This window comes from Grus americana, chromosome 18 (assembly GCF_028858705.1).
Source record: "Grus americana isolate bGruAme1 chromosome 18, bGruAme1.mat, whole genome shotgun sequence".
Taxonomy (NCBI): domain Eukaryota; kingdom Metazoa; phylum Chordata; class Aves; order Gruiformes; family Gruidae; genus Grus; species Grus americana.
In genome coordinates this window covers 7,672,614-7,688,884 of record NC_072869.1, presented here as the reverse complement: position 1 = coordinate 7,688,884, position 16,271 = coordinate 7,672,614, and the positions used below count along the sequence as shown (strand labels likewise).

Genomic DNA, 16,271 nt, shown 5'->3' with positions numbered 1-16,271 from the left:
TTTTCCCCCAAAACAAATCTATTTCAAAGGTTAAAACTGGAGTCAGAAATGCTTTTAGCTTCCCAAGTTTTTGACCATCCAGACATTAAAGACCTAAACATTGAAGATGGTGACTTTTTTTATAGCTAATGATGTCCAGTCCGATTTTAGTGTATATGTGAGGCACTGAGGTGATTCCCATGGCACAGTACCAGCCAGGCAAGCTGTAAAACAAGCATATCACTCAGCCCAGAAAGGAAAAGTTGGTGCTCTCTCTGCCTGCTTAATCATTCATTCCTGGTGGTGTTTGTGTTCAGAGGCTGAACTCCGCATGCAGGCGGTAGCCATCTGTCTCTTGGTTACAAATTAGTTAAGCAGGATTGCAGTGTCTGGGAAACCACTAAACATCTCTGAGAAAAAACAGGGTCCAGACACCTCTTCTGCATATGCTCAAAGGATGAAGTAAACTTCCATGTTCTCCTGTAGCGTGCATAACCTGCCACAAGCATATAAAATCAAAGGAGATTTGCATTGGTTCTTTTCAGTCCAGATCACTAGCGTGGTTTCAAACTAATCTCTTTTCATCTTGCTTGCTAGCAAGCTTCTTATCAATTAATTGTAGCTGTAGGTCATCTTAAATACTGTAGATCCTCAACAAACTCTTCAGATATGGTGCTCCTGGGGTGGAGTTCATGGGTTTACATGAAGAAAACAATACTGTAATGCAGATTCACTTTATACCTGATCAGGTAAGTGTGTTTTCAGTACCTTTGTGACTTATGTAGACCTCTCCTGAACTGGTGTTGAGTTTGTTCCAGGCAACAGGGCTTCTATTATCAAGTATATTCAGATGCTACTTGGTTGGGAATGCTTATCCCAGTGTATTTTGTGCTCTCAGCAGCACTTGTTGCTGTGGAGTTGCTTGGTACAACTTAAGCTTTATTGTTCATAACTGTTAGTCATTTATCTAAAACAACATATTGGGAATGGTAATAAGGCCAGAACAGTTCAGGCAATCTGCTGCAGAAGTGAGAACTTCCTTTTCCTTTTGCAGCCTTTCTTTGAGTAGGACTGGGTGGTCTTTCTTCTGCAGAACAGTTAGAACAGTAGCTGCTGCTGAACTGCTTTAATTATTTTCAGGAGTTCAAAGCCATACAGCTAACCTTGCCTGCTCTTAAGCTTGTTGCCTTTGTGTGTTTTGGGGGATTGAATCTTGCTCCTGGGGACTGCTGAACAGTTATTGCCACAAATTAAAAATAGGAAGGTAGAATTTTCCAAATGTCTGGTGGCTGTCTAACCTCTTTCCCTTCCCTTGACTGGCAGACTGGTGTCTTGGCCATGTACTTTGTTGCCTGATGCCCCCAGTATAGCACATGTGGCCTCTTTGAGAGGGATGTAATTCTTGAGGCGGTTTGGGGTGTCTGTTTGCTTAACTAATGGTATATGCTGAAACTCCCATGGGGAGTGTTGCACCAGGTGTGGCTGCAGCAGGTAAAATGCTTCAATTTGAACACACAGCCAGCAGGGCTGGGCTCATAAAAGGGCTCTGACACAACCCTCCAGAATGAGGTTGGACATGAAGAATGCAAGGAGTGTGGTGTAGTAGACTGTGTCAGCCCCACCCAAAGCTGGGGTGTGTTGTAGCAAACCATGCTGAGTGAGAGGGTGGTTAGGTAGCAGCCTGCAGCTGCCTTGCTGAGCTTTACAGCATAGGCTGAGCTCTTTCAAAAAGAGCCTAAATCCTTGTCATCCCCCTCAGTGATAACCTGTGTCTTTGTCCTATATAAGAGGGTTTTCAGCCTTTAGGCTACTTCTTGTCTCCCCCCAAATCCCTTGCTGTTAGCTAACAACATTGCTGCAGTATATACCCACTGCTATAAAGAACTGTGGCTGGCTCTGCAGTCCTGTTTTAGCAGAGAATTATGAACAGCAGCAACTTTATTGCTAGATTTACTGTGTTATATTTAATATTGTGATTCTGAAAAAAAGCATATTGTGTGGTTTTGTAGTGCCAGCTGGTGACATTGCTAGATGATAACAGCTTGCATCTCTGGAGCTTGAAGCAGCACAGTGGAGCATCTGAGCTGCGAGAGGAGCACCGCTTCACATTGAAAGGGCCACCAGGGTAATCTGCAAGAGTGTTTTTGAGCTAGTTTGGGATAAGCAAGAAAGAAAACTCTGCTATTGTTCCAGACAGAGCTTGTCCTGTTCTTACAGACCCTCTCTCCTGTGAACCCATTAAAGAGGCATCCATGGAAACCAAACAGGAGTTGGCTAGGGCCTGGGAGACCACCTTTTAAGAGTTTTGTACCAATGTAAAGGGTGACATCTTTTTTTAATACTGTGCATCCACTTTTGTGTGTACAGGAGATGTAAATCTTAAGGTTAAGTAAACCTAAGCATCTCTTAAGTCAGAGTTTAAAATACTGCTATTGATTTAGTTTCACTTGATCTTGCCAGTTTTGGGCAACCTATTTTTAGCTCCTCTGGGGACATTTAAGAGCAGCTGCTGTAAAAAGGCATCTGGGTCTTTGTCCACGCACTTGTCAAAAGTCTTTTCAGCATAGGCATAATGTATCTTAAAGCTAGTGTTTTCCTCCTTCAAAAAAATCATGCCTGACTCAATATCTCTGCCTATAAAACAAATGACACTTGTAAATATCCCTGTTGAGTTGTTAGTTCTCTCAAGTTCAGTAATGATAGTCTTTTTGCATGCAGTTGATGAGAGTCTCTTTGCATCCCCAGGTCTCCACCAAGTGCCACGCAAATAACAGCTGTCCTTCCCCATTCCTCACGGGAAGTCCTGTATCTTGGCACGGAGAGTGGCAACATCTTTGTAGTGGAGCTTCCAACATTCACAGTGCTGGAGGACAGGACCATAACCTCTGAGGCTGTGCTGCAGCGGTGAGTGAGCAGACAGGCAGTGCTGTGTAGAGGTGGAATCCCATTAGCAGACATATCCTTTGTTAAAATGTCACCCTAGATTATGTGTTGGGGCATCACTGTTGTGTTAAGCATTGTCCAAATCTGCATGACTCCTGTGAAAGTAACTTTTGGTCCTGGTATGTGTTAAGTAACAGTTTCTGGTCAACCCAGTAGTGTCACCATGGAGGTACAGCGTATAGGCATAACTATACAGATGACACTTGGAGTAAATCTGCAAACCTTATGCCCTGTCCCTTGTGTTTAGTTTTGAAAAAAAAAGTTACACTTAGCTGTAATTACCCATTTATTTTTTTGACCTTTGGTAGAACTTCTGATGCTGTTTTTTCCAAATGACAATTTTGTCACTCTGGAGATTCAAGTGCTGCTGAAAACTGTCCTACTTCATGTTGTTGCTTCCTGCTGACATTTGCATGTTTATTCTGTAATGGTCACAAGAGAAAGGGCGGGTGATTCAGACTGTCTTTACACTCCTGCAGTCCTGGAATTCATTGTAAACCTTGGGTTTTCCCTGAAGAAAATGGGACTGGATGCACGTTCATGTGACAGGCCTGGTGTGATGTCTTACGTAAGATTTTTCTGCTGCTTGAAGGATTTGTGAAAATAATCATACTTATTCTCATCTGTTTGAACTTTTTGTTGCTTAATTTCTCATTCTTATACCTTAATGTTATTACAGTCATATTGGGTTGTATCTGGAATAAATTTTTCTTGGTTTTCTCTTCTGCTTCTGTAGGGTACCGGAAGATTACTGTAATAGGCGATCATGTGAATTGGTGGAAGCCCTTCGGGAGCATCCTAAGAACCCTGACCAGATCCTGATTGGATACAGCAGGGGTTTGATTGTCCTCTGGGACCTGCAGAATAACAAAGTGACACACCATTTCCTGGGCAGCCAGGTATTAATTCAGTCCAAGTCACTTCAGCAAGGGAGGAAGGGCGCTCTCCTCTCAGAGCACTCGGAAGACAAGTGGGTGCAGGGAGAGCCTGATAAAGCTTCTTTTTTTAGTAAGAATGCATTGGCGGGGTTTAACAGCTCTCTGGAGAGCGGTCATTGTGTGTCTTCCTCTTCAGCAACTGGAGAACCTCTACTGGCAGAGGGATGGCAGTAAATTCATTAGTTGTCACTGTGATGGAAGTTACACTCAGTGGCCAGTATCCAGTGACAACAGGCAGCCTGGGCCTCTGGAAAACCTTGTGCCTTATGGTCAGTAAGTGAGGTTTAATTGTTGCATATTTGCTTGAGCTTGTGTGGGATATTTAAGTCACGTTCTCCCCGGTGTTTAATCCTAATGGCAAAATACAGAGCTGCCTTTTGAATGGGTCATGAGCCTAGACTAAGGGATTTCAGTCCATTTTTGTTCTTGTATTTTAAACTTCTTTACAATGTTGAGGTCTGTCCTGAACATGGAGAGAAAATGTGTTGAAGAAATTAGTGTCCCTTATGAAGAAGAGGGTGGGTGATTCAGCTCTTTGTTTTAGTTCAAGTGTCCTGTTCAGCAGGAGTTGCTTGGATCTTCTGTAATTAATAGTGAGCTAAGTGTACTTTTTGTTGACCTGAGCAGTGATGAAATGATGCCTCTGATTTGCTGAAACCCATCAAATAGGGATGACCTCATCTGTCAAGCACATAGAAGCTTCTAAAGCTCTATCACCTTTACATTAGTTTCAGGAATGCCACTGTTTTTAACAATCTTTTCTAGTTAATCAGCTTCTACAGCAGCACTTCTATTCCCTGTTAGCCATCAGCAACATGATTCAAAACTTCCCCCAAGTCTAAGCCTTGTTTTGCTGAGGAATACTGTGGTCAATGCATCCCAGAAGACTTGTCTGATGTGGCTTGGTCTGGGGAGGAGGTGGTGGTGCCTACTAATTCAGGTGGCTCCCCTTGGATGCTGAGGTGACCTGGGTGAAGCAGAATAAGAAATTTAATGTAAAGGTGCACTTGTTGAATTACAGCAAATAATTCTGTTCTCTTAGGTCCTTTTCCTTGCAAGGCCATCTCCAAGATCTACTGGCAGACAACAAAAAATGGGTAAGTTCATGGTGTATCCCTTCACTCTCACCTGTTTAAAGACATTGAAAGGGTGTAACGCACAATACCCTAAGAGCCCATTAGAGTAACATGATAAGAATTTTTTGTCAAAGTGTGACGTGCTTCATGTCTTTGAAATTTTCCTTACTCTTTGCTTCAGCATATACCACTCTAACTCTGTCTTTCTCTTAAGGGTTCCTTACATTATATTCCAAGGAGGGATGCCCCGGGCTAGCTATGGTGACCGGCATAGTATCTCTGTTGTCCATGGCAGTCAGCAAACAGCCTTTGACTTCACGTCACGGGTGATAGACTTCTTTATAATCTTCAGTTCAGAGCCTACTGCAGGTATGTGATGAAACAGCATTGCTGAGGAATTAGAATAGATGTGTTCGCATGTGGAAATCTGCCTGGTATAAATAGTGTATGAAATGTGAAGGTCAGTTGTTTGGGGTTTTTTGAGACTTTAACAGAGTATCATAGAATCATTTAGGTTGGAAAAGACCCTTAAGATTGAGTCCAACCATAAAAGGGATTTGCTATTTAAAAGTGAAGTGTAAAATACTGGTATAAAGAATAGGCTGGTAAACAAATGCCATACATTCCTCAAAAAATTAAGCTACTCCATTAATGGAGAAAAGATCTCTTAAGCTCGTGTCTGTGTAAGCTGGACACTGGACATAACCAGGTTGTGAAATGAGGATCTGAATGTTGCTGTTTGGAAATAGCACTTCAAAAGAGGTAATAATTAAAAACAGAATTTACTCCCACTGAGACGCTGTTTCTTTTAATTACTACCTGGATTTATGACTAGGGCTCTGGGTAGTAAATCAGCAAAGGGTGACATAAAACCAAGGGTCAGTATAGAGAGAGCTTAACTTACTGCTGGTGAACATGAATGTAAACAGTTCTAAAACTGAATAGCACTCATTCCATGGCTTGCTTAGAGCTTGTCAGATTGTTGTTTCTGTTGAAGACCTTTGTTGCCCGCCCTTCCACAGTAGCCGTAATGTTCTTTCTTTTCATGGAATTGTACAGGATTTTCCCCAAGAACTGTTTGTCTAATACTGGTGTAGTTCTTGCTTCTGGTTAACTTGGAGTATAAAATGCTATTTCAGGCTCCACAAATGTGTAGTGTTGGAAGTTGGATCAGACCAAATCTCAGAAGTCTAAGTGCTTTTTAGAAGCTTGTAGGCAAATACTCTCTTACTGAATCTTCCCAGGATTTCTAGTTTCTGATTTGTCTACTAGACTACTTCCCAAACTTATTTGTCTTGTGTACTGCCAGTGGTGGTGGTGACAGCTCCCAGCTACACGCTGCGCGTGGACGTAGTGTGTCGATAAAGCTTGGCTCCCTCTGGCCTATTGCACAAGGATCTGGGGGAGGACCATATTGGGAGAGCAGGCATAAAGAACCAGCTTTTGGTTTTGCCCCTCTCTCCAGACCTTACCAGACCCTCTCAAGTGACTGAAAAAACAGTAAAGAAATAGGCAGAATTGAGATGAAGTGCCTGTATATGTTCGTTACAAATTTTTGCTACACAACACTGCCTTTTATAAGCATTTTCCAAATGCGCAGAACCTATAGGTCTAAACCTTCAAGCTTAACAATGCCATTAAACTTGAGGTACTGTTTAGCTTTTATCATTAACTTTCTATGAAGCTGTCAGAGCTGTGATTCTAGATGATGGAACAGAAGTCTTAAGGATGAAAGAAATCTGAGGGTTTTAGGTAAGAGATTGACTACTTAAAATTCAATTCCTGGATATGATTAGAAGTCCTTTCGGATGAAGTAACTGAACTTAACAGGCTTTAAATTTATACTTTCCAAGGGTTGAAATATCTAGTTAACACGACTTCTAGCGGGTACAGACAGGAGCTGCTACAGGAAGCTGAAGCTGTTGCACTTAGATGAGGAAGTTTTTTTTATAATAAAATGAGGTTTCTGTGGTTGACAGGCTTCCTTGTGGCTGATTGCCTAAGCTTAGTGGATCTACGTAGCTTGCCTTGTTTGCCCTTAAGCAGTCTTTCCTGCAATGGCAATACGAAGGTATTAATTGTATACCAAAGCCACTTAATTTAATAAGCACAAAGCTTATGCATTGCTGCGTGGTGGTAGCTGGTGACTTTCCACTACCCTGAATATGCTGTGGAAACAATTTTTAAAAGGCTAGCCCTTCCTGTTCTCTTTTTTTTTTTTTTTTTTTTTAAATTAGCAGGTGGATGAGTGTATGGCAGTCATGACAAATTCTAGTACGCTTGCTACCTCAGCACCTTAAAATAGATTCCTGCCATAAGCAATGAGCTCAGATGTGTGCCTTTGCAGGGCAAAAAATTTATTGTTAAAACAATATATTTGGTTAATGTTGGCAGCGGCAGTCAGAGTGCAGGGCTGATCACACATAATGTAGTACAGGTATGATATTATTTGTTCTATTCAGAAGTCCTGTAGGCAACTGCAAGTGACAGCATATAAGAAAGCAAAGTAAAACTGAATATAAAACATTTTTTCATGAAGAAACTGAACTGATTACTGGTGTGCTATGGCTGTGGCTAGTCAGAGGTGAAACTTGGGGTGTCTAACTAGAGTGGTGCCAAGTACTAATTACTCAAAGTTAATTTTGCTGAGTGAACAGCCTTGGTATGTGCTTGCTTATAGATGTGCCTTCTTGCAGGTATATTCCAGGTAATCAAATAACTAAAGAAGGGGAGTAAAAGTACAGGTTAGCAGGGAAGGGTAGTGAAAAGCTGCTAGTTTGCTTACAGCTCACTGTTTATCACACTCCCCCCAGTGTGACACATTACAGCTATGCATTCACTTAGATTTCTGTAGCTGTGTTAATCGTTAGCGGTGTGAACTGCTTTGTGGTTTTGGTTTTCCCCACCAGTTGCTATTGTGATTGTCTTGCGAATGTTACTGCAATACTGTCCTTGTAGGCTAATTTTTTTCCACTTTAATTCTAGTTACAATGGAAACTTTTTGATTGTCTCAGGTGTCATCTGTAAAGTTACATTAATATATTTCTTTGGTTTGTAATCTTGTCTAATATACATATGAATTAGATGATGTTGACACTCTTTAAAAAAGCAAGTCCAGAGGATGTGTCACAACATACAAAAAGCGGGGAAAATGAAAAATAAGAGAACCGAATTGTAAACACGTGTCAGTTCAAGCAGAGAAGCATTCTGCAGAACCCAAAGCATTACTGTGTCTAAGCAGCTTAGCCTAGATGGACTGTGGTCCTCACAGTACTAAATGGGTCACTGCTGGGGTGTATGCATGTCTGTCCACCCCATGCTGTTAATTAGCTGTAGGTAAAGTCCTTTGAGTTCCAGCTGTTACAACGGTGAATATGAACTTGGGTTATTTAGCCATGTATGTTGTTAACAAATTTTTTTATTCTGCAGTGGAATCTATAAAAAGTCACTCTGACAGTCCCAGGAGTGGTGTAAAGAAACACAAATTTGCAGTATATCTGTTAGTATCTAAAAATCTATTAATATTAGTGCCTCAGTAGGCGTAGTTAACACAGAAGCATTTAGAGGTTTTGCCAACAAAAATGTTTGTGTAGAGCTCTGTGATAACAGTTTTCAAATAAGCCTTCCAGAAAGCTTGTTTCTGTTAACCTTGGATGGTCGTTATTGTCAGCCTCAATGAATCTTGTTTCTGCAGAGTTTGATGACCCTTCTGCTATGGTGGTGCTGGCAGAAGAAGAGCTGGTAGTTATAGACTTGAAAACCGCAGGCTGGCCAGCAGTCCATCCTCCGTACCTGGCTTCCCTCCATTGCTCAGCCATCACCTGCTCACACCACGTCTCCAACATCCCACTGAAACTGTGGGAGAGGATTATCAGTGCTGGGAGCAAGCAGAACATTCACTACTCGAATATGGTACGGCAGCTTTAAATGTACATGTGTTCCCATGCATTTAAGAACAGCATGACTGCTCAGAATGTGGGTGGTCTGTGCTGCTGACCGCGCGCGGAGGGGTGAGTCCCAACAGACGTTTTTCTGCCTCTTAATAGGGTCAAGAAAGGCTTTTTCCCAGAGCACCACCAGTACAGTCACTCACACTGGGGGATTAAAATGTGATATTTTTTTCAGGCTTTGACAAGCTAGAAGGAAAGTCTGAGTGTTCCCAGCTGTCAGTGGTAACAAACTTCTCGTTTAGAAGCATGAAACTTTCGGCACAGCTTCTTGAGGAAATGTGTAGAATATCTTCTAAAAAGCACAGCTGGTGTCAGAACAGGAACATCTAATCCAAACAAAAGCTAACAGCATGGACTGTTTCACTGCCACTGGCACTGAAGTTCATGCTCTCCTGCTGACTGCGTATTCTCTTCACACTGTCACTGCCTAGGAAGTCACAGTCTTCCCTTAATGTATTTGTAGCCGTGGCCGATTGATGGTGGCACCAACATAGCTCCAGATCCTCCACAGAGGGACTTGCTTCTAACAGGGTATGTACTTAACTGATAACAATCAAGGAGCACTTTCCAGTTTCTGTTCTTCCTTTTGAACTGAGGCTTTCCCGTGAGATTAAAGTCTGCTCATCTTGTAGGGAGAAGGTTGCAACTGTACAATACAACTTCTCAAGGCTGGGCTGCTAGCTTTGTAAAGCTACTCATTCTGCTATTGCAAACAGGTCGTAATGTCCACAGATAACCTATAAAGTTGGCTTATTTATAGTTCTGATGTGTTAACCATTTCCCCCACAAACATCAGTGTAGAAATGCAGGCAGTAATCCAGACTGGTCCAAAGGGAGCAATGTAAAAGTGGAACTTAATCTTGCAGGTTTTGAAAGGGGTTTTTTCCCTCTCTACCTTGCGCTGTTATGAATCTCAAAAAAGAGGTTAGTTTGGACTCCTGTCCGCTTTGATCAGCGTGAACAGATCTAAGTGGTAGCTAAGTGGTAGAAGTAGTTAGCAAGAGATTGTCTCATCCCGTAAAAATGTATAATTTTCTTTTCAAAGTACTTTTAAGAATTTCTGTGGGCTGTTCTTCAGACTTCATTCTTGATGCAGCAAGTTGTTAGAAGTCCTTATCCTTATCTTGGTAGAATGTTGCCAATTTTCACCTGTAGAACTAAGATTAAAGCTTGATTTCTTTCTCCCCCTTTTACCTCCTCAGTAATAGTATTTTTGTCAGGAGGAGTTGCTCCTTCTATATGCTAAGCTAGTTTCCTTTTCAGTGGTTTTGGAGTAACGTTAAATTGTGTGAGAACAAATGGGATTTAAAAAAGCCAACCTAAACCAAAACCAACATACCCCCCACACCCCTCCTAAAAAACAAAAAACAACCACCGACAAAAAAAAAAATCCCCAAACCTTTTTCTTGAAGCTCTAAGTTGCCACAGCTCAGGGCTTTGCAAACAATGTGATTTAATCTTTGGTTGTGTGTTTTCTCCTGTTTTTTTTATCCTCCTCTGTGTGATCTGCTGTTCTCCCATATAAGTGTTTCTGTAACCCTCCTGCATACAGGCATGAAGATGGCACCGTGCGGTTTTGGGATGCATCTGGTGTCTGCTTACATCTCCTTTATAAGCTAAGCACAGTGAGAGTATTTCTCACCGATGCTGATCCCAATGACAATATGAACACCCTGGGTGAGGACGAATGGCCTCCACTTCGCAAGGTAAGATAGCTATTCCTTGTGGAAGCTTTCTGAAAACCTGAGGAGTTTTGATTCTTGTCCTAGTTAATGCATCTGCAAAGACCAGCCACTGTGTGTTCTCTTGCCTAGGTTGGTACCTTCGACCCTTATAGTGATGATCCTAGACTTGGGATCCAGAAGATCTACCTGTGTAAATACAGTGGATACTTGGCTGTAGCTGGTACAGCAGGACAGGTATTGAAATAGAAACTGTCATCATAAATCTTGCTTTTAGTTCAGGTTGTCACAGTGCAACTGCGTTAAAATCGGCAATACTTATTTCTATAGTGGTAAATTTATCCAGTTGCTGGAAACGTTGTTTCATGGTTATCCGCTTTCTCTAGCCTGCATTTTAGACTTTATCTAATGCTATTTATCAGCCCTGAGAGATGCTGTAGTTTTGCATCTGCTGAAGTGGCCTGCAGCTTGGAGGACTGCTTGAATTGTAAAAGCTGTAGCAAAGTTTGTCCTCTTCCTTTCAGGTACTGGTGATGGAACTGAATGATGAAGATGCAGAACATGTTGTAGACCATGCTGAAGCAGATCTCCTGCAGGACCAAGAAGGCTATCGATGGAAGGGTCATGAGAAACTAAAGACTCGAGATGGAGCTGTTCGATTTGAAGCTGGTTTTCAGCCGTTTGTCCTTGTCCAGTGTCAGCCACCAGCTGTGGTCACCTCATTGGCCCTTCACTCTGAATGGAAGCTTGTGGCCTTTGGTACTAGTCATGGTTTTGGGCTTTTTGACCACCAGCAGAAACGACTGGTCTTTGTCAAGTAAGTATCTTCTTTCCAGGAGGTCTATGGTAATCTTCTGTTAAAGATGGCCTGGAATTGCTAACAAAGCAAGTCGTGATAAGTGATTTCTGAAGAGCAGTCAGTGTAGCAAGAAACCCTCCCTCTGCCCTTGAAGATCTTCAAGAATATATAAGCATGTTCTGACACTTGTGCATGTCCTGTTGGACTCTTGGGAGTGATTGCCACCTAGTAGAAAGTGACCGTGTGCCTGCTGTCTCCCTCTTCCAGGTGTACGCTGCATCCCAGTGACCAATTGGCCTTAGAAGGCCCACTGTCTCGGGTGAAATCCTTGAAGAAGTCCCTCCGTCAATCATTTAGGCGGATCAGAAGAAGCCGGGTGTCCAGTAGGAAGCGACGAGGAGGTAGTGGAAATGCCTCAGAGGTGAGGGGTTCACCTTTTTGGGGTCCTGTCTGTTTACAGCTTGGAGCATGCAGAGTCCTGATTAGACTGCCTAGAGCAGGAGGTGGTCTGCAGTCCTGCTATGGTATCACTAGCTACTGGTATAAGGGCAAACTGGCAAATTCTGATGATGCTGTTAGATAAAATTAGTCACATTTTTAAAGAAAACATACTGTCTATAGTTGGAACATATGATGCAGAATATACCTATTCACTGGTATGATGGTGCTTTCCCTTTCTATTGCATTGCTGCCACTTTTACTCTCTGTGTCTCTCCCCTGTGCCTTTGCCTGACTGACAAAATGTCTCCTCATCTTTGAAGGTGCAAGAAGCAAACGCCAAATTTGACCAAGATGCATTGCAGGAAATGGAACTGGCTCCAGTCCAGCGGAAGATTGAAGCCCGGTCTGCAGAAGACTCTTTCACTGGCTTTGTGCGCACCTTATATTTTGCTGATACCTTCTTGAGAGACAGTGAGTAGAAAAGGCATCTCTCCTTTCTTCCAAATGGATTTTTCCTCCTTCTGCCAAGGAATGTATTAGGATTTACTGCCAGGAAAATTCGGCACCTTCTGTGTCCTACTTTGTGTTATGCTGGAAAAACTAATATAGAACAAGAGCATATGTTGTCATGCAGAATTGTTATTTAGTCATTCTGGCTGCTGGCTGGTCCAAGGCAAGTGGTAGTTCATCTTTGGACGTGTATGGTTTTCAAATGTGCTGGAATGACATCTGACTTCTTAGTATAAGCTTTTCTTTGTCTCATTACTCTAAAATTCCCCGCTGCCCCCAGCAGAGCCTTTTAATTTTGGTGAGGATGGTGGCTGGTTGTGCATCAGAGACCAAACTGATATCATGCACAAGTTTAGTCTGCTCATACGGAATATAAATATGTGAAAACTGGATGCAGCAATTGTGGTGTCTAATGGAAACAGCACTCTGTTCTCTTTATTCACGTGCCATGTACTTTATCAGGGCTGCTGATGGATGCATATTGGGAAAAGAAGTGCTAAGAACCTGTAGTGTCCCTGGCACGTCTGCCCTAATAAGAAGATATTTAGGATACAAACAGAGGGAGGATGTGTATAGCTAGTGGAAAGCAGTTATCCCAGGATGTTACAGGTGGTGCCTTGCTCATGAGCCTTCTTATTGCTCCAGGCTCCCGCCACTGCCCGTCCTTGTGGGCAGGCACCAATGGAGGGACAGTCTACGCCTTCTGTTTACGTGTTCCTCCAGCAGAGAGGAGGATGGATGAACCTGTCAGGGCAGAGCAGGGTGAGTATGCCTTGTGAAAGCAAGGTCCTAATGGATCTGAGCTATCCCTCGTATATCCAAGAGTTACGTACAGAAAAGTAAGGTAGCTCAATTGCTGCTGTTTATCAGTGAGTGGAGCTAAATTCAGCAGTGTCTGAGCTAAGCCATGCTAACTGCAGCAACTGAACTGAAGAGTGAGTGAGCTCCAGCACTGCCTCGCATCCCTTAGTCTCATTTCCTACTGACTTCAGAAATATAAATTTGCATCAGCTGTCACTGAAGTTTACCATCAAGCCTCAGTGCACACATACCTTATTCTGACGGCTGGACCTGTTATCTTTATGTAATAACAGTTACTGTTTAACATGAACCAGTTCAGTCCAAATACCCTTTAACTATTAAATCATTTTAGGCAGGGTTTCTACAGCCACACTGTGTAGGTCTCCAGCTCTGAGGGGATGTAAGTGAGGTGCTAACACAGTGTCTCTGACTAGACACGTGTTTGGTTTTTCTGATTGTTTATTTTCCTCATCTTGCTTGTCTAGCCAAAGAGATTCAGCTGATGCACAGGGCTCCTGTTGTGGGTATACTTGTCTTGGATGGACGCAGTACTCCCCTCCCAGAACCTCTAGAAGTAGCACATGATCTTTCTAAGAGTCCTGATATGCAAGGCAGCCATCAACTGTTGGTGGTGTCTGAAGAGCAATTTAAGGTAAGTATCACCCAGGAGGTGCATATGGACTGCACATAAAATCTGCTAGAGCCGTGCTCAGTGGAAAGATAACTCTTGGGAGTGCTTGTTCTTCTGTATCTGAATAACACCCCTGGGACAGCATTTCTGTTTGGTGCAGTCCATAAATCAGGTGTGTGCTGACAAATTGGGTATTCAGCATAGTGATGTCCATGCTGAACACAATTTTATTCCTATATTACATTATATTCTTTGGACAAGGCTGCTTCTGCTTTTGGGAAAGACCTTTTGCTGTGGTTAGTACAGAAGCAGGAATTGGTAGGCATTTCTGCGAAGCAACTAAAAAGCTTCTTGTTTTGCACACTAACCTAGTCAGCATAAAAGAGAAGACTTAATGTAGCTTGCTGTAGGCTGGCCATGGCTTTTTAATGCAGAAGAGCAGACAGTTAGTGTAAACCCTGTTCTCTTTCTGTAATAATTTGTAGCCAGGTATGGAGGGGTTTTGAAAGAACTAGGGGAGAAATGCGGTTTGCAGCCTGAAGGGTAAAACTGCTTGATGTCAGAACAGAAACAGATTCTAACACTGACTGTGGCTGATTACTACTTGTCCCACGAGCTGGGGGCCAGGTTGACTCGGATTACACCTGTGTGTATTTGCTGTGAATAAAAACATTGTTAAAGGAGGGAGCAGCAGATGCCCTGGGGCTTGGCTGCTGCCATTGTGCAGGAAAGAGATGTCAGAGTCTTGTTTCTATTGACAGGTATTCACATTACCCAAGGTTAGCTCGAAACTGAAGCTCAAGCTGACGGCCCTGGAAGGCTGTAGGGTACGAAAGGTGACAGTTGCAAACTTTGGCAGCTGCAAGACTGACGATTACAGTGAAAATGACCTGGCTGTTCTGACTAACCTGGGAGACATTCAGATCATCTCACTGCCTTTCCTCAAGTTACAGATCCGCTACCCTTGCATCCGTAAAGAGGATGTGAGCGGCATTGCGTCCTGTGTCTTCACCAAATATGGCCAAGGTAAGGTGTGCTTCTCCCAAATCATCTACGTCTGTTGTGTGTTTGAGACAATGGAAAAGGGATTTTAGGGCTTAGTGTTAAGAACTGGCTGTGTATACATGTGAATATTATATAAATATGTCCATTATATGTTTCTGGCCAGTACCAGTTGCCAACATGTACTGAAGAGAATTAGTAGAAGCAGAAGTGAGTTTATTCCATCATTGTTAATGAATACAGTGGGTTTTGGCTGACAGGTTGGATGGTAGCTTCCATCTGACTGCCCTCCTCTTGTCTGGAGTCAAGAGAATGGCTCTCTAAGCAGCAGGCAGTGGGGAAATCGCTGCTTTGCAGTTCAGTTTTTACATCTTTCTATGCTGCTTGTCATAAGTGACAACACAGGACAGTACAATTACCTATTAGCATAATCTGAAATTGCCCAGTCTCTAGGCTAACCAGTCCTTGGGAAACTGGGGTAACATCTTCCTCAATGATTCCTTCTGATTTAGATAAGAGGAAATGCAAACCCTTTCTGCCAAACATAGACAATGCTTAGATCTGTGCTTGTTTGGATCACCTCTAGTTCTGGAACTGTATTCTTGGACTTGAGAATTGCTTATGAATTCCCAATCATCTGTAGGTTTCTATCTGATCTCACCATCGGAGTTTGAGAGGTTTTCCCTTTCTACCAAATGGTTGGTAGAGCCCCGGTGCATTGTGGACATGCCAGAAGTTACAAGCAACAATCATGTACACAACAAATCTGGCATGGAGAATGCTGCAAGAAAATCCAGGTAAAGTCTGTAAAACTCTTGCACACTGACTGTGTCTGAGTAGTGAGATCTAGTCAACTGTTTCCAACAAAGTTTTGTATTTTATAGAGTATGTAGTCTTTCAAAAAAAAAAAAAAAAAAAGACGACTTTGAAGTCTGCTAACATCATTCCTAGACAGATTGGCATGAGGAAATGTAACCTTCTCCTTGATGGTTTTCCTACTTGCAGTACAGCTGGTGGGACAAAGTAGTGAAGCATCGGAAATTGGTATCCCTAAGACAGAGTCATAACCTGTAAGCTCTGGCTTGCTTTACTTGTTCCCTAATGATGTGTCTGACTGACACTTGACTCTTTCATACTTCAGGGGCTGTGTGTTACTGATGAGGCTGAACTGTTGCTCTGTGAAGGGAAATCCAGTGTTCCTCCTTCTCCTCTTGGAACATCAGCAAATAACAGTAGATCTGACACTCATGGAGATTCCATAGGAATTTTATTCCAAAAGTTTAGAAATGTTCTGCATCACCGACATGTGATGAAGCCCTTCCTACATTCTTGCTCAACAAACCATTTAGTTAGCATGTACTGGAGCTTCTCAGAGCTGCCAAGAGCATATATGAATTCTCTGCACCCCTATGCCTCAGTGTCAGTGATTTTTTTTTTTTTTCTGCCTCCTTTCCTTTTCTAGGGGATCGGGAAGGAGTTCGGGTGACTATGGAGAAGATGGTAAGCAAAAAATAATTGT

General features: G+C 42.5%; 1 protein-coding gene across 3 annotated transcripts in view; it reads left to right on the top strand.

The window, feature by feature from the left end:
- Nucleotides 1-16,271, top strand: part of LLGL2 (LLGL scribble cell polarity complex component 2) — a 33,658-nt gene that overhangs the window by 14,429 nt on the left and 2,958 nt on the right. For all 3 annotated transcript variants that reach the window (XM_054846438.1, XM_054846436.1, XM_054846437.1), the window contains exons 4-22: nt 647-728; nt 1,989-2,104; nt 2,725-2,883; nt 3,659-3,821; nt 3,997-4,129; nt 4,903-4,957; nt 5,151-5,305; nt 8,631-8,848; nt 9,350-9,417; nt 10,439-10,592; nt 10,701-10,805; nt 11,093-11,385; nt 11,635-11,788; nt 12,129-12,279; nt 12,964-13,080; nt 13,605-13,771; nt 14,512-14,776; nt 15,396-15,549; nt 16,215-16,252. In XM_054846438.1, coding sequence (XP_054702413.1) covers nt 647-728; nt 1,989-2,104; nt 2,725-2,883; nt 3,659-3,821; nt 3,997-4,129; nt 4,903-4,957; nt 5,151-5,305; nt 8,631-8,848; nt 9,350-9,417; nt 10,439-10,592; nt 10,701-10,805; nt 11,093-11,385; nt 11,635-11,788; nt 12,129-12,279; nt 12,964-13,080; nt 13,605-13,771; nt 14,512-14,776; nt 15,396-15,549; nt 16,215-16,252 — 2,747 coding nt within the window. The remainder of the gene's footprint in view (nt 1-646; nt 729-1,988; nt 2,105-2,724; nt 2,884-3,658; nt 3,822-3,996; nt 4,130-4,902; nt 4,958-5,150; nt 5,306-8,630; nt 8,849-9,349; nt 9,418-10,438; nt 10,593-10,700; nt 10,806-11,092; nt 11,386-11,634; nt 11,789-12,128; nt 12,280-12,963; nt 13,081-13,604; nt 13,772-14,511; nt 14,777-15,395; nt 15,550-16,214; nt 16,253-16,271) is intronic.